The 19,898-nt window shown below is 36.1% G+C and overlaps 1 protein-coding gene across 2 annotated transcripts; it reads right to left on the bottom strand.

Moving 5' to 3' along the window:
- Positions 1–330: 330 nt before the first annotated feature.
- LOC110904890 (anaphase-promoting complex subunit 1) lies at positions 331–15,543 on the bottom strand. Of its 2 annotated transcripts, XM_022150759.2 has the most exons (36): positions 15,129–15,543; positions 13,857–13,920; positions 13,640–13,724; positions 13,285–13,568; positions 13,074–13,179; positions 12,838–12,986; positions 12,574–12,761; positions 12,401–12,470; positions 11,328–11,489; positions 10,768–11,228; positions 10,223–10,682; positions 8,984–9,313; positions 8,806–8,889; positions 8,527–8,619; positions 8,321–8,380; positions 8,131–8,229; positions 7,450–7,590; positions 7,171–7,251; positions 6,537–6,608; positions 6,388–6,459; positions 6,126–6,219; positions 5,897–5,979; positions 5,710–5,766; positions 5,563–5,640; positions 5,352–5,473; positions 4,662–4,825; positions 4,513–4,589; positions 4,312–4,425; positions 4,124–4,225; positions 2,930–3,244; positions 2,772–2,835; positions 2,556–2,695; positions 2,316–2,467; positions 1,650–1,728; positions 1,472–1,570; positions 331–911 (listed from the first exon to the last, which is right to left on the bottom strand). In XM_022150759.2, exons 1-36 carry the CDS (start codon positions 15,359–15,361, stop codon positions 483–485), a joined length of 5,463 nt encoding a protein of 1,820 aa, XP_022006451.1. In that variant the 5' UTR covers positions 15,362–15,543; the 3' UTR covers positions 331–482. The 2 variants fall into 2 exon arrangements, with proteins under 2 accessions (XP_022006451.1, XP_022006452.1); XM_022150760.2 differs by lacking the exons at positions 13,074–13,179; positions 13,640–13,724; positions 13,857–13,920; positions 15,129–15,543 and having other exon boundaries at positions 13,285–13,510.
- Positions 15,544–19,898: the final 4,355 nt, after the last annotated feature.

The raw sequence follows: 19,898 nt of genomic DNA, 5'->3' as shown, positions 1-19,898 counted from the left end.
ATTAAAACAATAAAAGGGTAACTAAATCAGTTTAGTTTAACTTCAATTTACTTTTTCAGAAACCACCAACTCACACCCTACTAAACCAACGTCTACTATAAGACTAAAACCCTCAACTACTTTCGAGATATACACTTTTCGTAGTTCAGATAAAGAGTCTTGCTACCTCTCATAACCCTTAAATAATCATAGAAAAAGTTTAGGAAAAGAATCACATAATCAGTATAAACTTGCAAATCCAAACACACTAATAAGATAATTAGCTTGTCGTTTACAAGTATTCCTTCTTATAGCATGTTTTACGCCATCTAACACATTAGCTTATAGTACTTTTTATCATTGTAGGATTCAATCGCATAAAATGTCATTACTTTTCACAATTTTAGTTTTAATTACATAAAACAAATTAAATTCTCTATTAACTAATAAACTAACATGAATACAACACATAATTTATGCAGAGCATATTATATAAAAAATCACTAACCACTACCAGACAAGGTTGATCTATTGGTCTTTGAAGTAGAGAGCAAAAACGCAGCAATTTCCTTAATTGCCTGGATGTTGGTGACGGGAAACAATAAACGTAGAAGAGGAACTAAAGATGGTGTTTGGATGGACTTTAATTTCTTAGTACCAGCTTCAACTATGGACGGTGGCGGTACACTGTACCACTGAATATACCATGAGAGAAGAGTGGAGAGGTTATCATCATCCTGTGGATTTTCATCACTTGCTGGCCATTTACCTGATCTAAAGTAATCATGTATGTTGACTGTCAATGATGGAGAATATTCTAGAAGGTCTTCTACCCGCTTTTTGAGGGAACCTAAAAATGTCGATTGAACAATGCTACCTCTTGAACTCGAGAGTCGTCCTTTCAGTAGAGCTTCGTTGTATGCTAGTGCAAGCTGTGTGTATAATAAAGTGTTGAGTCCAATGTTGTCAAAGACGCAAGGCGCAGGCGAGGCGCATCGGCCTCACCCGGAGCCTAGGCGCAAGGCGCAAAAAAAACGTGGGCATTTTTAAGAAAAGCGCACATAGAGAAAAAATATAAAAAATATGTTATGCTTTGAAAATAAATAAGATTCCACATATAAAATGAGTTTCTGAGCTGGAATTTGGTTGAACTCATGCCTGCCCGCATGTCCTGCGGACACGAATGCAGCTCCGAAAACCCGGGCCCGCGTGAAGCGGTTTTTGCGCACTCGGTTTCATTTTTTTCAGTTTTCCTGCTTATCCACTGCGCCTCAGCACCGTTTTTGCGCCTAGGCGCGCGCCTTTTTGCGCCTCAGCAGCGTTTTTTTCAAAAAAAAAAAAAACATTTTTGCGCCTAGGCTACCACCAGGCGCTATAGGTGCGCCTCGCGGCGCCCGGGCGCCTAGGCGCGCGCTTTTTGCGCTTTTGACAACATAGGTTGAGTCACAATTTCAAATCGTACAGAATAGAGATCTAGGGAAATAAATGTTACCTTTAAACTGGGGAGAAATTGAGAATCGTTTATAATCGGTGTACCGTTGATAACCTGATCTGCCATAGACTCGACGGTTGTGTACAATGACAAGTAGACCTGCATACGTACAATGTGTGGTATTATATAAAGCTATATATATATCATTATTCAAGCTCATTTACTAACAGGTATTTACCTGTAAAAGTGCTGGCCTGTCCTTACTCACACACTCAAATAACACTTGTAAGCAAAACTCTTGGAAATCGGAATCAGATCTGCAAGAACGCATAATAATCAATTGGCGCCAAAAAGCTTAAGAGTAGGGGCGTAAACAAGCCTAGAGACTCGAGAGCTACTCGTGATCGGCTCGGTTTAAAGCTCGAACGAGTTGAGCCTTATCGACCCCGAGCCCGAGCTCGAGCCTGAAATAGAGTTCGTTTTGTTATCGAGCCCGAGCTCGAGCCTCATATACAAAGCTCTTTCAGGCTCGCGAGCCTAAACGAGCCCATGCAAAATTTTAGTTTTTTTATATATAATATATTAATAATGATGATAATATTGATGAGCCGAGTTCGAGCCGAGCTTTGGCTCGTTTTAAGCTATGTTGAAGTGAGCTCGAGCTGAGTTTTTAGCTCGTTTAAGGTTGTTCTCAAAATAGTTCAAGCCGAGTCGAGCCAAGCTCGAGCTTTAAGTTTTACTCGCGACCCGAGCTCGAGCTCAAAAAAGTAGGCTCGAACCGAGCCAAGCTCGAGCTTGAGCTTCATAAAAACATAACGAGCCGAGTTCGAGCCTAATCGAGCTCGGGCTCGGCCCTGCCTAATTTAAAAAAGTTTTATGAGAGCTTTGGAGTGTGCATACGTACTTGATGTTCCAAGAAGGATCACAGCACAGAGCACCGAAAGCAATCAAGCTGGGATCTGATGAAAAGGTACTGACGAGCTGACTAACGGTTACTGCAGCATCATCGTCATTATTGCCTAGAGTACAAGCTTTCAAACTTGCCAAACCAAACACCTGTATTAAGTGCGTTCAGTTTTATTAAAACAAAATTAGGAGACAGTATTTGAATTAATGTGGAAATGACGAGGATTGAGGGTTTGACCTTGTGCATTGTCCTTGAAAGCAGAGACTGCCGTCCTATGGGGTCATCTACATACGAACAAGCTCCTACTTTAAGTTTAATATAAACGATACCAGATTTAAACGGGTTATTCTTGTCCTCAGAATTCCACCATGGTTTCTCTGTAGATCAATAAGCATCTGAACGATCAATAAGCTATTAACAAAAAGACGTGTTACGTAATATGTATATTCTCACCTTCAGGATTAAGCTCAATTACTTGAGGCCAGTAACGAGGACCACAAACTCGGACGGTTTTCAACTGCAAGATATTGAACATCAAGAAATTTCATTGTTGAAGAACACATGAATGCATGATTTAGTGAATCAACATTAGGAAAAAAATGGATACTTACGAGGGAACGTTCGGGGAGAATACAAGGAGTGACCTCACAGAAACTTGTTTCTGCATAATGCTCGGTTTCCTTAATTGTAATTTCGAGAGGAGCATAAACTGGTAGTCCGGTGTCCACATCAACTGTTTGAACCCAACGAGCTTCCGTAGCAATGACGTACAAATGTCGAAATGCCTGAAGGTGGCAGCGGTTGTCATTTGGTCCAGTGGGTAGGCGTGGATAAAGGGTTATCAACAATGCAGCAATAGAGCTGTTGTTAGTTGAAAAGGTCATCATTCCACCCCCAAGGAACAAGAAACCAATAGCTAAGCTCACCTGAACGGAGCACATGTAAAAAAAAAAATCAAGAACACGTTAACATTTCAAAAGATGAAAACAAGTTACACAGAACTCATCTAACTTATAATAAAAGACTCCAAATAATGCCATATGGCATTTTCTCTTTCAACCTCATAAATTTTATTTATATTTGTTTAATAAATTTCTTTTAATATTAATATTAATTAATAACCAATATATAGATATCACTTATTTTTATCCTTATCTTTATCTAAAATTAATAAATAACTTCAATTTTGCAATTTAGACCCTTTGTTTTTTTACTTTTAACCCAAAGTTTTTCATCTTTTGCAATTTAATCCCAACTCTTTTTTATTTTCAATTTTGGTCCACCATACTTTTCATCTTTCCCAAATTTTCCGTTTCGTTCTAAATTTTGTGAGTTAACGCACCGCAACGTGCGTGTGGGGTTCAACATTTTTTCGCGTCACATCTATTTTTCTGCGTTTGACAAGTTCGTCCAACACGGGGGTCCTGGATAGACTTGGTCATTTTTTCTATGTTTTATGTTTCGGTTTAATTCTCAGCAACGAGCATGCGTGATTAAAAGATTTTACGTCTGCTTTTCGCTCGACATTACTTTTTCCTGTTTTTATTTATTTTGTTTTTACGAGCTTTTCCGGTGTTGGTGGTCGCTGACAATGGTATAATATTGCTACTACTTAACACAGTTTTATAACAACCGCTGCAACGCAGGGGCTTAATACTGGTACAAGAATATAATCATATATCAGCTCACTGTGTTATATCTCAATAGCATGTGCTGGTCACACAATTTGAGCAGCAACTACTATAATTAATTAACTATATATGAATTCTTAACAAATCATAAACAAGCTAAAAGAGAAAACTTACAGCCATCTGAGTGCCATAGTTGATATGACCATCGGCTGAATTTCTACAGCGCAAAAACTTCAACAATTTAAAAGTCTGTAGGTGCCCGGAACCAGCCATAACCTATTATTCAACATATGTCAAATATAAGGTGTAAAATAAATTTAATACCATATGACAAAATAAATAAGCAGATTGCATGCTCTTACCACAGACAAAGAAAGAGCAATGAGGTGTAGGCAAGTCTCTAATGTACCCCTGTCAACATATTGAGACAGCCCTCTTGGAAATCCATGCAAACTTTTAACAGATAAAGGCTTTATCTGTAACATATGTATGTATAAGAAGTTGGAACAACTAAAAAGAAGAAATACGGAAGTCAGTTTCCGAGAAACAGTGAAATACCATACCTCATTCAGAAAGGCAACAGCATAACTATAGAGCAAGTCATGTGCACTTCCATCTTTGGTACCAGCAAATCTCAACCCTGGCAACAGTAATACGTTAAATAATTTCACGTATGCTTTAGCAATCATATGTATATATAAGGATTACATACCAAGTGAAATGCATGCGCCAGCAACAATATTCACGTATGCTTTAGCAATTGCTTCACTGTCCATATCATCAGAATCATCGTCCATTTCACTCTTGAGGCCTTTAACACCATCTAAAACAACTTTTGGTATCTGACCCTGAATCCAATCTTCTGATGGATGAATCCTGAAACCAACAACGTGTTAACGTAGATGCAGATCTCCACGTACAAAAATATTCGTGTATGCTTGGTTTTAAAAAGCGCGCCCTAGGCGCGCCAAGGCGCAACAAGGCGCAGGGTCTGGGGCTTTTTTGCTTCTCGCCCTGTGTAATTACAGGAAGCGACCAAAAGGCTCATTTTTTGATGTTTTTTGTGGGCTTTTTGGCCTGAGGCGCGCGCCTCATGTAACTTAGGCGTTTTACTGCATAAAATTGTTGTCCCTTGGGTTTTTTGACTTGTACATGTAATTAAAATGGTATAAAAGCCTTACTTATAGCTATATTTTGGTTAAAGGAAGCTAAAAACCTATGGGATATGTATGGGATATATAAAAGAACTATATAAACATCTTGCGCCTCGGGTACGAAAAGCCCACCGCTTTTGCGCTTTGCGCTTCGCGCCTCAATTTTAAACCTCGTCGCTTTTGTGAGCCTCTTGCTTTTTAAAACCAAGCGTGTATGACTGTATGGTATGCATTTTAATAGCACTTACCTCCTCCATAATATCAAATTACGAGAAATGACACGAAGCATTATAAAATCGGGTCTCACGTATTGCAATTCGAAACGTGTTTGTGGGATACAAAGCCTGGATAGAATCGCTTGTGATTCACTCTGCCATCAATAGTAGTGAAAAATGAGAACTATTTATACAATATTTAAACCTCACAATCCCTGATATAGCCATATTGCAGAAGATTTACCTTTAAGTACATTAGACCCAAAGCAATTATAGCTCCAGGTGCAGTTACATCAACGTTAATCTGGGTTGCATCCATCATCTATAATAGCACACGTGATGATGAGTATACATATCTGAACAACAATAATCTAAAATTGGTTTGTACAACCTGCCCAGATCCACGATTGTGATCATCTATTGATCCGTTGCAAAAAGGGGGTCTTTCCTGATAAAGCCAAAACAACAAAGTCATGCACAAGGATTCGTGATTTTATAAATCTTAAAAGGTGAAGTGAAACGAGTATGAATAACTATAATTATATCGAATGTGATGAACACTTCTAAACAGCATTTACATGGTGGATATCTTTGCCGCCAGCATATTGGAACAACTGATCAACTAACATATCCATGACGCCGATCCCATCGAGACCACGACCTTCAATCAGAACGAACATGGTAAGAAACAACTAGGATATCCAGAAAGTTTGACGATCCAGTAACCAACGAACAGGGCAAATTGGGTTATGGTTTATCTCTAACGGTCAAACAAGGAGATCAAAAAATTAGCCGAAAAGAACAAACCCAAAGCAACAAGTCCCAAGGAAAATCCAGCAGATAGAGCGTATCCCTCTCTTTCAAGTACATTATCGCCTCCACTTTTACGACCAATCTCACCCTGAAAAAGTTTATTAGCTTTATAAGTTCTCAAAGGAAACTGCATCATTTTCATTCGATATGCAAAATATGAACTGCTGTCAAGGATCCGTGAAACTTCAGGGCTAACTTAACAAATGCAAAATTTTAGAATAATTTCTCAGATTCTACAAGTAGGAACAGCATCTACCAGAAAATTATTCATTGTTAGGGGGTGCGCAGATCCTTCGTATAGAAGCCCAACTGAGACAAGCGCTGCTGACTGAAAATTGATTATATAACAATTAGAAGCTACTAGTTTCACTATAAAAACAAACTAGTTTTTTTCATACTAATTACCTGCAGAAGGGTTGGTAATTCCAGTTCCGGGAAGGAAGATGGATGGCGAGCTGTTATGTGTACATTTAACGACTGCAAGAAAGAATGGTGTGGGTGCATTTTAAAGCATCAGCAGCAAGTCTAAATGTAAAAACAAAATATAGATGCTAAAGCATTGCACTTTAGTTCTACTATATGCTCCCACAGTTCATCAAGCAAATCAGAAAATGAGTTTTTTCTTAATACTGACAGAACGTTCACTGCTTCATACTTTCACATAAAAACAGATCCAGCTACGATTAGGCTAACACTTGACAGATAACAATAGAACACTAGATTTCTGTTAATTCGCTAACAAGAGTTAACAGTGAAACTTGAAAATTATTTTCTTACTAGTGACGAAAAAATAATTTCTACATAGAAAATAAAGCAGTAGAATTAACAATAAAGAAAGTAGGTGACATGAACTAAAATCTAGAGATAAAGCCGGTAAATGACGCTCATCTGTTTTAGACTTTTAGTAGGTTACAATTCTTCGAAAAAATAAAATAAAAACTCCCCAAGTAAGAATACAAAAATCCCTATTTGATATTCTGATCATGATGAAGCATGGTATAACATAAAAAACTGATGGTACAAAAGCCACATGACTAACCTTTGATATTGCTGGCTGCATTGTTCCTCTATAAGATGCAGCAAGTCCAAGCATTAGTCCTACTGTCGTGCTTTCATGTTCCTAAGATAATGAAAACATTTAATTTGCAGAGTATATCAAACTGAAAATTTGTTGAAATGATTTCCTTTGTTAACTCGTCAAACATTCTGAAATTGGAAACCACCTAATACTTCTGAGCATCTATATTTCGGTAGAAAACAAACGAACACTCATAATACAAAAACAGATATAAAAAAGATAGCAATGATGACACAATACCTGTGCATAGTACTGATATATATCAGTTATAGTCAAAACATCCAGGTGACCGTGTAATCCCAGTGCAAGTAAAAGGCCTGCATGAGTAATATTTGGTTCCTCAGGTTTGTTGTACATGATCCAAGTTCTTGACATTTTACCCTGAAAATAGCGATTTGGGTTACTAAAATCCAGAATGAGTTACAACTAAAACATAGAAAAAATTGATAAACACATTAGTGACCCTTTATATTTAGAGGGTAACTATTCATCAATCTATGTAATTTTGTGAGTGTATAAAACCGAGACAAAACAATAAAATAAGTGTTTGTGAGTAAGATAAAGATAGGAATGCAGAATCGGATGTGAGAGGTTTTTTCTTTAAATAAACTAACTTTAGAGAAAAATGTGTTTACTTCTCATATTACTAGAATTCTATGATTACCCTAATTTTAATAATTATTAGATTTAAATTTATGATTCATTTATTAGTCTGAGCTAATCTTTAAATTTAAATAGATTAAATATGTACATTTTGAAATGTGGTTTCCATCAAGGTTATTTGTTTGTTAATTGTTATAATCGTTAAAATATAGAACCAAATGTCTATATTTTCTCACGCTTACATGCCAATTAAAGTATGATTAGGTTTTACAATACTAATCTTTAAGTTTTATAATACTTTTGTAATAAAGAATAAACCTGGAGAGGTGCCATCCGTAATCCAGCAGCTACAGCATTGTGAAACTCGGGCCAAGATTTGAGCTCCTGTATATTCCTTATGCTTGGATCCAAGTTAACCTAAGAGGCATGAAGAGAGTATGATTGAAAACAAAATACAAAGAATCCAGGTTTAAGTTACAAAATAAAGAAACGGTAGTAATGATAATACAGTTGCATTCTTTTGGGTAGGCAGTCGGCCAGCTAATATCAATTTCGGAACAGGAAGCGCCTGCAGGGAATTCCAAAAGAGATTGTTAACTGTTTGTTTTAGGTAATCATTGCAGGTACACAGTAATAAGAACGCTCTTTTAGGTAATCACTGCAGGTACACAGTAAAAAGAACGCAAAAACAGAAACCATTTCTCAAGGCATTACCTCTGTTAACAATGTCCATGTAGTTGAAAGGGTAAACGCACCACGACCTATAGGAAGAGCAGTTGTCCTTTGAGCAAGTTGCCATAGCTGAGCCTGTACAGAAATAGAAAATAAAAAAAATAAATATGATCAGGATTGCAAGTCCTGTCTGAGATAGACATGCAATCTCACCAAAATTAATACATTGAAGGTATAAGTATGTAGGTTCATTTAATACATAACTTCCACTTCATCAAACAAAGCTACGCGTATGAGCTCCGTCAAGGTAGGCAAGATTACCTGTTGGAATTCCTGATCAGAGGCAGTAGGATTAACTGGTGTCTGAATTGCCACTGGTCTTGCAGAGCATAGAAGACGTCTAACCTGACAACACAAGTTCAAGAACGAAGCATAAGAGAACATTGAAACAAACAAAACATGTAACAAATATAAATCCACATGAATAAACCAAAAAGACCTCATTAAGTCGGAGATCGCGACCATATCGCAACTGTGTGCTAGAGTTAAAAATATGCTCCATGCCATCAATTGTAGATTCATCCACAGAATCAGTATCCTCACGTTTGGAATCATCCGATCCATTCACATCAGTAATTGAAGAAGGAATAGTAACCGGATGTAGATGTAGCATGTAAGGTGTAGACATAGAAACAGAAGTCACATTATTCGAAGAATTCATTTCCGTGAATTTTTTAGCGTGTGACAAAGAGAGGTCTTCCCGGCCAAGAAGAACATATGCAGAACCAGGCCAATCGGTTGGCGGACATTCCCGACACTTGTCCAATACCTATATTTTTTACACCAACCACAATACAAAATTAGCCACTCAAGATTAGAAATTGAGTAAAATGCCATTTTCGTCCGTGAGGTTTGACCAGTTTTGCGACTTTCATCCAAAGGTTTGTTTTTCCGCTAAAAGGTTTGAAATCTTGTCATTTTCATCCAGCTCGTTAACTTCATCCATTTTTCTCAGTTAAGTCGGGACATTTTCGTCTTTTTTGTTAACTTAAAGGGCAATTCGGTCTTTTTCACTTTATGTAAAAAGACGGAATACACCTGAAAAAGACTGAATCGCTTAGTTAACAAAAAAAGACAGAATTACCCCTGACTTAACAGAGAAAAATAGATGGAGTTACCGAGCCTAATGAAAATGGCAAGATTTCAAACCTTTTGGATCCAGATGCGGAAAAACAGGACGAAAATCGCAAAACTGGCCAAACCTCAGGGACGAACATGGCATCTTACTCTGAAAAACGAGTAAACTGTCAAAATGGTCCCTAAGGTTTGGTCACTTTAGTCCAAAACTCAAACCTTTTGAATTCGGATCCCTGTGGTTTCAATTTTGTTGCCATTTTCATCCAAAATCAAAATCTGGTAAGATCTTTCAGTTAAAATCCAGCTTTTTTGTCTTTTTCCTCCGTTTTAGTGAAGGGCAAAATGGTCTTTTAACGTTTTATTAAAACGAATTAAAAAAAAATCTACCATTTTGCCCTTCATTAAAAGGGAGGAAAAAGACAGAAAGCTGGATGTTAACTGAAAAAATCCGACCAGATTTAGCTTTTGGATGAAAATGGCAACAAAATTGAAACCAGCAGGCAGTAAGTCAAGTTTCGTAACATAACTTACATGGCAACAAAATTGGCAGTTTACTCATTAAAAATTTATTTAAGCATACAAGTTTCGTAGCATAACTTACATGCCGTAAGGGGAGAGATACACCAGCAGGCAGTAAGTCAAGTTGTTGCAATCCAAATCTTTCTCCAACCATAGCCAGAACAGTTAGCTCCTCAGGACTCTTAGCTGATCCAGTAGCAAACTTACAATAAACATCAGATGACAACTCGTTCGCTATTTTTTTTCCGCCACATAACACACTGTAAAATGAAACTATCTTCCTAGCCCAACTCACAACAGAATTTCCATCTTTACGCATAAGAGATGGAAGATCAGTAATGCTGGTTGCAGTACATCCGTTTCGCAGACAGTTTTCAAGCCACCTAAACAAACTGAGAGGATTTTTTTGTGATACTGATGTTTTTTGAATGCGATACTTTCTACAAAGAGCGGGAAAGTCACGTATGTAATAATCCAGGTAACCATCTTCACCTAAAATCTTTGAAACTTCACATAGTAGAACAACAAGAAGACCTAAATCCCTGCAATAGCAAAGCATATATTATGTCTAGAATGCCAACACTGATAAAAACTATTGTGCAAAAATGAACTAAACATGAAATGTACCTTCTACGAAGATGATTAAGTTTCAGACTTTCATAAACTGCATGTAGTAAATCAAGGATCTCTATCAAAGATTCGGATGAATAGAATGTATCCAGCTGTTGGGAAGCAGAACATGATTCATCACTTTGAAGCGACATTCTAGAAGAAAATCCACTCATGAAATGAGATTTAGAATACTTTTCATGAAAGCTGCTGTGGAGGAGAAACTCCCATGATGCACCTGAATGTGGTTGAGGAAGTTTTCTTTTTTTGCCAAAAAATTCTAATATAATAGCAGAAAAAGACTCCCATTCAGAATCAACAGGAGAATCCACCCTAGATAGATACGCTGAGTCGCCATTTCCCCAAACAAGAACCGTAAAGTGATTGTATAAATTAGCTTCAAGTCCCTCAGCCATCGCTGCAATGCAATCATTTGCCAATGATGAAGAAGGGTATCTACGAAACGTACATCTGAGCATCTATACAAACAATAAAAAAAATTAATAGACCAAACTATGAAGAACGTGTGTCGTGATATTTAACAAGTGAACATATATGCATGTAACCTGATATCAAACCTGTCCATTGTGTAAGATGACATTGACTCTCCCTTCAATAGCATCTGCCAATCCCACAACTTTCATATCTTGAAAAGCAGTTGGTGCTTCCAGTGGCTTGACGTTATGTAAAACATCAGCATGCCCTTGAAGAACATATCTACGCAGGCATTGCTTACCTGACTAATACATTAAAAGAGTCATGCGGTTAATAAGCATATTATATAAGGTTGGATAGTGGTGAATTGACCTGCGGTATAAACTATAAAGCGTGGCTGAAACGACCGGTGGCAAGAAGAGAATGAGTGAAAGAAAAGTGAAATTAATAGAACCTTTTAACAGCCATTCAAATAAATGGCCATTGGTGTTACAATTCTCAAAAGTAGATACTATCCATATAGATTTTTAAATGAAAGGACAAAATTTATAACTTCAAGAAAACCACAAGGATGATCTACGTAATTTACTCTATTAAACATTTAACATTTCATAAGATAAGAAAAGCAAACGTTACTTTAAACTTTTGAGCTATGCAATTAATGCGGTATAAAATCAGATATCGGTCAAGGACCGATATTTGAGATATAGCTTATCGCGGTGGGATATCGGTAATTTTAATATCATGCAGAATTTATATATATCGCAATTTAACACTAACAATTCAGTATACTCTCCTACCTTAAACAAATTAACCTTTTGCAACTTACAAAACAACAATTGTCGCAAGTAGGAAATAATTAAGACTTAAAACACCATGATTTAACAATTAAGACTTAAAACACTAATAGCATCAATAAGAAGAAAGACGAATGGTAGAACTAAGAAGAAAGGAATTGATATCGGAAAAATATCGGTCAATATCGCCGATAATATCGGTACCGATTATCTAACCGATATTTGACATCGGTATTTTACATGGGGACCGATCACCAATATTAACTGCATAGCTTTTGAGGAAAGATATATGTCCCATTCTGTTATATCTATGTCTTTCATGTGTTGCAAGATCAAGTACAATGACTAGTCTATGTTTTGAAACAAAGTTACTGATCAGAACCAGTCAATGGCAAGAGCAACAAACGTAACCGACTTACATAAAGTACAAGAGTGCTGTCAGGGGCCAAAACAATAATATCTTTATATGGCAGCTGTCCAACTTTTACTCTGGAGAAAGTTAAAAACCAAAAGAGTTTAGCAATCTTTTTACAATACCAATTACCAAGTCATTTAAAAGATAAAAGATAAAATAACAATAGACATCGTCTACCTTGGACGAGTTACAACAACAGGAGCTGCTGCGATGGCTGGTATGCTCCAGCTCATGTCGGGTCTAATATCATAAAGAATATCATTATCCATTTCAACACACTGAAGCCGCACTGCTTGCAACTTCTTCTGTTCTTGAAGAAGGAAGCAAATAACAGGAGTGGCATCACTATCTGTTGCCAAAAAAACCTGCATATAATTCATTTCAATTATTAATATGAAGACATGACAACGCATTACATAGAGAGATTGATGAATATGTCACCTCACTTGCAGCTGCTTGTGCCCCTTTCCCTTGCCATATTCGTCGAAAAAAGAACTTCTTAGACAATATAGCATCAGGAAGAAAAGAATCCCCTGATTTAAGGTTGGAATTTATAACTTCTGCGGTCCATAACGAATGTTGTAACTTTCCTGAAAGAAAAACCATATTCCAATCATGTGAAAATAAAAATCAGACTAACTTTCCAAAGGGTAAGCAAGGAGCAGAGAGTAAAAAACCTTTATGATAGGATGCCATAAGTGGAATAAGATCACTAGTCCAGATTGTCTTTTCATCAAATTCCTTCATGATGTTTAACTTCCCTCTTTCCTCGATATGGATTGGCTAGCCACACCATATTACAATTGAATATTTAAACAAATGACAATAAGAAAAAAAAAATAATAGAAGAAGAAAACCGAAGACTGTAGTGTTTTAAAGTTTAAACACCTGTGGTTCTTCTAGTGGATCGTTTAATATCAGATGTGAAGACAGTGAAGCCCCATCTGCTTTGATCATATGATCCCATGAACGTCTTAGATTGAAAGATTGTTGAGGACTATTATAACCCATGTCTTTTTTTGAGCGGGGTATATCATGGAGTAATGGGCTTGAAGATGAAAAAAGAGAATGTGTTGATGAGTTCGGTCCGTCTGTCTGTTGGAGAAGTAGACCAGATGGAAGAGGCCATATTGATGTGACAGCACGAGGAATAGGGATAGATACTGTATCACCTGCCAAAAAAAGGTTTTTATATAATCTATCAATAAAACTTCATCAGCAAAAAAAGATTAGTTCTACACACCTGATGCACTATATATCGTCAAACTATCTACTTGTAGAACACAAAGAAGAGCTTCAGACAAATCTCCCATACGACACCAGCAGGCCTAAACAACAGCAAGAATGAAGGCAACCATTGGCATCTTAGAAATATTTGAGTTACTAGTAATGCATGATGAATAGCATAGTGAAATCAATGTCAAAGTATACGGTGAACTAATGGACTAAGAAAGAGATACCATGATAACTGGTGCAGGTAAGCTGAATCTCTTGTACACTCTTGCTCCTATTGTCCATATTATCCTGTTACATTAATTGCAAGTGCATATTTAGTGAAAAGTTTGAAATTAAAAAAAAACAGTAACTATTAGAAAACAAAGCATAAAAAATAACGCATTGATCTGCAAAAACTAATAGTAAAGAAAATGATCTGTATTACATAGACGAATTTTTTAAAAAGTACATGATTCACTCCTACTGTTACACTCTAACTACTCCTATTAGAGTCTTTTCTATGAAAAAGTAATCTTTGTCAAGATGAACCATTTTTTCAGCTTTCACATGTGCCAAGTTTTCCTCGTATAAATCTTTTTTTTTTCCTTTGTCAATCTCTTCACCGTAAATCTTCCTTTCAAGTTTCATCCTTATCATATATTTCAACTTCTTTTTCCTCATTCTTAAAAGCATCTTTACGCGTGCTGTTCTAATTCCAAAATCAGATCCTATATGAATTGCTCCAGCAACATCATCTAATTCAAATTCTTTTTCCCCAACAGTCCAACCTTTCCAGTTTTTTTTCTTTTTCTATGTTTAATTCCATTGCAACTTCTGGCATGGTGCCAACTTTAAATGGTTAGAACTGATTCTAAAACAACCTCTTCTACTTTTTCAAAACAATAGATACGATAAACAGTTGTAGGATTAAACCTTCTCCCCTTAGTTTGAAGGTCTTTTTGCAACCCTTACATGAAAATTTCAACGCATAATCTAGTAAAGATAGTAATAGATCAATGCTCTTGTACAATGAATCATAATACTCCTTCACTTAGCCAATCTAATTTGGTAATTCGTTCTCAATCATAGAAACATGATTTATCATCAATACTTCTTTAAATCCTGACCAAAACAAATAGACAACTAACTTCCTTATGTTTCCTTTCACTTCTAATCAGTTCAGGCATTTCATCAAACACCTGGTGAGCAAACAACCTGGTTCAGCTTCTCCTTCATAATCGGCGTTCGCAACCAAACTAAGTTGGTTAGCAGAGTAAGATTTGTCAAATCCAAACAAGTAATCTACTGATTTCTCATTATGAGACACCTGTTTTATTATAATTTAGGGTTTTCTACTGTAAAAAGCATGTAAACTGCAAAATTAGGGGATTAAAACTAACAAATCTTTCTTAATCTGTGTTCTCCTATCGATAACTCTTAAACAGCAATATATAAACATAATGATAAGCTCTAATTTATAAAATGAAAGTGAATCAACTAAAAAACTATGAAGTTACCGATTTCCTCTAACGAAAAGCTCGTGATCGCTACGATCGCTCAAAGAAGAGGAGGCTTCAGTGTCATCAGAATCAGCTTCGTCCCGCTGTCTAGTAACTTCTGGATCGAATAGAAAGTAGTCATACTCCTCAGTGACCTCGTCAGCAGATTTACCGTCAAGAGCTTCAGCAATGAGGCCGAAGGGCTTGAACTCGCCAAGAATGGTGAGTTGCTGGACTCCGATTGATGACATTGCTCCGTTCCGATCAAAGTGTTGGATGAATTGGAAGATGAGGGTTTCAAACGATGGTCCCGTCTCCCGCCCTTTTGGTGCTTTCGAGTGGCAATAGCGGGTCAGAGTGAAAACCCTAGACCGGGCGGGTCCAAGAAGAAGGGGGTTTTTTTTTCAAAAATGTGTTGATTTGAAATGTTTCAAAAACTAGGAGAATATAATAAAATCAATAGTATACACACGTTACGCATGTATGTGGGTTTTAACTATAGAGGTATAGGTGTTATACCCAATTGAAAGTCGGCCCACGCCATTTATGCCCACTTAGCTCTACAAGACTCGGCTTGTTTTATATATATCAAAATTGAAGAAGATTTATTATTAATTTAATAAGTCTTGATTTTGTAGAGGACCCCAAAATTTTTATCATATTCAGGCCACTAAAAATCTTGAGATGGCCAGTAATAAGGTTTATCTGAATTTATGAGTAATAAAACTCAATATTTGAAGTGACTTGTTTATCATAATGCCATGGAGCTTTTGATCTCGTGACATAACGAGTCGAAATAACTTATTTAACATAATGTCGATGGCATTTTGACCTAGTGACATTCAATATATGAAATAACTTTTTTCGAAAGGCAATGTATGAAGTAAATTATTTATCATAATGCTGATGGCATGTTAACCTAGTGTTCATCTCCACCAAAGCAATACAGGTTCGAGGCTCACAAAATGGGCTATAAGTGGACTTTAGGAGTAAATTTTACGAATGTGTGTGTTCACCAATGGAAAAAAGAAGTTTTTATACAAACTAGGATTTTCCCCCGCGCTTCGCGGCGGAGGTATGGTGGTTTTTTTCTAACATAACACCGCATGAGTTTGGTCATTATCAGTTTGATTTGTCGAAAAACATAGAAGCAAACACCAATAGCGGTTAGGTGGTGTGCCACGGTACCACAATGGTAACATCACTCGATAGCCTATGATACAAAAGACTTGATTTTCAATACATCTCTTTTTAAGAATAAAAATACTAAAAAGATTTGATTTTTTTAACATTCATATAACAACCGTATTTTGATCATACAAAAAAAATATTTGTGAAAAAGCAATCATGTTACGATCCAGTAAAGATAAATGATGTTAGAAAAGTTATACTAAAAGGATAATAACTTGATAAATTATTCACATTGGTCATGTGAAAATGTGTTTGTGTGCAATGGAAACTAAGTATCTATTTAGTTTGTTATGGGACTGGTAAGTTGCCAACATAATTATTTTAGTCCATATTAAATATGTGAATATGAAAATTGTTGTTAGAATGATCTTTAAAAGCAACAAAAATATTATAAAAGAGCAATTATATTTGTTTTGAGTTTAGTAATAATTTATCACATACTTAACACATGATTTATCATCACAATAGTTAATACATGATTTATTTTGAAACATTTAAATGCCATAATCTAGTAACTCGGTTTAAATTGCTACGTAAATTACAACAACTTTTAGCATAAAATTTAAACCGCTTAATATGTAAAATAAAAAGCATCTAGTACTTAATAATAATATGTTACAGAAGGAAAGAGGGATATGTGTGATTTTTTGACCACCCAACTATTTAGAAACCACCTATTCCCATGTGTAAAAACCAAATGCAAACCCATAGTTTTGTTGTCCTTTGTTGTAAACAAACCATGCTGCCCAAAGCCATTTTCTCTAGAGCCACCAACACCACACCACACCACCATAAAAATGCCACCAACACCACACCGTAATCTAGTCGCCACCACCAGAACACTGTCAACCACCATCACATTAATCGTTTGAAATCACCACAGTGCTCATCCACCTCACCCGTGCTGGCTGGAAAACGTGGTGGCGAAATCTACTGGGTGAACTCCGGCCAACCAAGACACCACCACAAATCGGCACCACGATACAACCGGCTAGCTGCCTCTGTCCCTCTCTTTCTCTCTATCGTCTTCACATAGCACGATCGGACAATCGATCACCGCCATACGTTTTGCCATGCTCTAATGCTCGGATTTGTACCACTCACGCGCCAGAATACTCACCGGAGCCTCGACGGATTCCCTTTGTCCTCTCGGTGTCTCTCTCATTCCTCCTCTTATTGGTGTATCGATGTGTGTGTAGTGTCCCAAAAGCAAATGTAAGAAACTATCATGGCGAAAACCAAAAGTTAGAAAACTATATTGGCGCAAATAGGTGTTGTCAATTGATATATATATAATAATGTATTGATTTGAAATATGAAAGTTGAGACCAGACAGATTCGTATTTTGGGCTATGCGTTAGAGGGGTGGGGATCCCCGTGACTAGCGTGGTTCGTGGATGATCACGCGTGGAACACCGCTGTCGGTCCTTGTGATCACGCGTGCTGGTGATCACGCGTTGAAAGTTATCGTTGTGAGGGTTAGGTTACTCTTGGGGGTGTTTAAAAAAATTAAGCACTATATATATACCATCCACACAAATACATATTTCATCCACGCAAATACATAACTTTATACCACTTTCTTGCATAAAAATAGAATTTCCAACCGATTCGTTTCCGTTAGACACCAATAGCTCTTCGTCTATTGACGATGACACGATTGATTTTTTCGAGAAGGCGTATAACGAATTTGAAGGTTTGAGCCGCCCAAAGAAGAAAATGGTGGATCGTGATCGTATACATGCCAATAAAGTGTAGACGAAGAGTAGGTTTTCTCTATGTATCTTTTTATTTTATATGTTTTTTTAAGTTGTAACCTAAAATATGTCTAGAAATATTGTTTTTTATTTAAATGGCATTATTATTGTTAATTTATTATTTAAAAAAATCCATCACCATCGATGGGCACCCTCCCACTAAAATCCATCATTAGTGATGGAACCAAATTCGATAACGTGGAGGAACATGATTGAGTGTGGTGAGTGATGGAAAGTGGAGCACCCCCATCCCTTATGGTTTAACATAACCTTGTCACTATTATGTGGATAATGGCTTTACCAAATCCATCTTTTGGTATATGGATAATGGCTTTAACAAATCCATTTTTTAACTATCTTCTTATCGTTCAAATTTTAAACGAATAACTAAATAAAAGAAGAAGAAAAAAAGAATTTGTGATTGGTGATTTACGGATAGCGCTGCCCTCTCTCTATTAAGGGCTTAATGATGGCCCCATTAACTGCCATTTTTTACCAACCTATATGGCGAGGGACACCAAACCCCAACAATCAATCTTATTGGCAATTGGCATCACAATTACAAAGAGGTAGGCTAAAATTAACCTCATTCTAATTCTTTTCTGTAAAATTATTTTAATATACACGAAATTTCATCTCATATCTATGTATAATGCCCAAACCCAAGAGATTATATCAGAGTTCAATTTTTAAAAACGAACCTTGAAACATAAATATCCAATCGATATACGATGTTTGGATAAGTATGGTTGTAAATTTTATTACTATTATTATTTTTGAATTGTTTAAATAAAATTGACTGAGATCAGAGAGGTTATACCCGAATTAGTGGATGGATAAGCAGATGCAGTAATTGTAATTGGTATAATGCAAACAATACAATTACTTATTTATACATATTATTTATGAAACGCGGTTTGTGGTCCGCTTGTTTACTCTCGTTTGACATGTCAAACGAGAGAACTGAGGGGTGTTTTCTACTCTTCACTTGTTTTGTTTTGTGTCTGGTTGGTAATAAAATTTACTGGGTAACCCTTGAAAAAAAAACATATTATTTATGAAGTATCATGAACAATATTGTATTTGATTGGTTGATGGGGTCGGTTGACCAATCAATAGATCCATATGATATCCATAAAATTTATATTGAATTTTAGAAAGAAAAAAATAAACTAGTTTTTGTTAAATGGAAATTGAAAGAATTATAGAGTTAATTGTCAAAATCACCCCTGAGGTTTGGACACATTTGTTATTTTCATTCAAAATGACATTTTTGTACCATTTTGCCCCCCCCCCCACGTTTGTAACTTTTTGCCATTTTCATCCAAACCACTAACTTAGTTTATTTTTTCTGTTAAGTTAAAGGATATTTGGATGAAAATGACAAATATAAACCACAGGGACGAAAATGGCAAATATGCTCAAACTCTTTTTAATTTATTTTATTTAGTTAATTTTGTCACATATATAATAAAAAAGAATATACATGCAATTTTTATACGAAAAAAATAATAGTTTTGTCACATATTTTTTTTTTTATAAATTTTCATCCATCCACTAAGTTAATTTTTTTCTATTAAGGCGAAAGATGTTTTAAATTTTATAAATTAATTTTTTGTATCAAGGTTATTATATGTTGTCTTTTATTTAATAGAACTTTGTTTTCTTTCTCTAACTAACATGAATATTTCGATTCTGTTTTTGAGAGTTTAACAAGAAAATAGCTCGTCGTGAAAAGTGTTTATCACAAAATATTAGATGGCATTATACTTACTATTTGGTGGGTAATTTTAAGGTTTGGTAACGATACGTTGTTTGATGGGGGCACTGGCTTTTGTTT

Source organism: Helianthus annuus, chromosome 14 (genome assembly GCF_002127325.2).
Source record: "Helianthus annuus cultivar XRQ/B chromosome 14, HanXRQr2.0-SUNRISE, whole genome shotgun sequence".
Lineage (NCBI taxonomy): Eukaryota > Viridiplantae > Streptophyta > Magnoliopsida > Asterales > Asteraceae > Helianthus > Helianthus annuus.
The sequence above is the reverse complement of the archived record's forward strand: the minus strand, read 5'-3'. Positions and strand labels throughout refer to the sequence as shown.

Excerpts from the sequence above, each read along its gene's own strand:
- LOC110904890 (XM_022150759.2), bottom strand. The coding sequence starts at position 15,361 with ATGTCATCAATCGGAGTCCAGCAACTCACCATTCTTGGCGAGTTCAAG. Across the intron at positions 13,725-13,856 it reads TACCTGCACCAGTTATCATG|GCCTGCTGGTGTCGTATGGG; the intron begins GTATCTCTTTCT and ends GCTGTTGTTTAG. Across the intron at positions 912-1,471 it reads AATTTCTCCCCAGTTTAAAG|CTTGCACTAGCATACAACGA; the intron begins GTAACATTTATT and ends TTATACACACAG.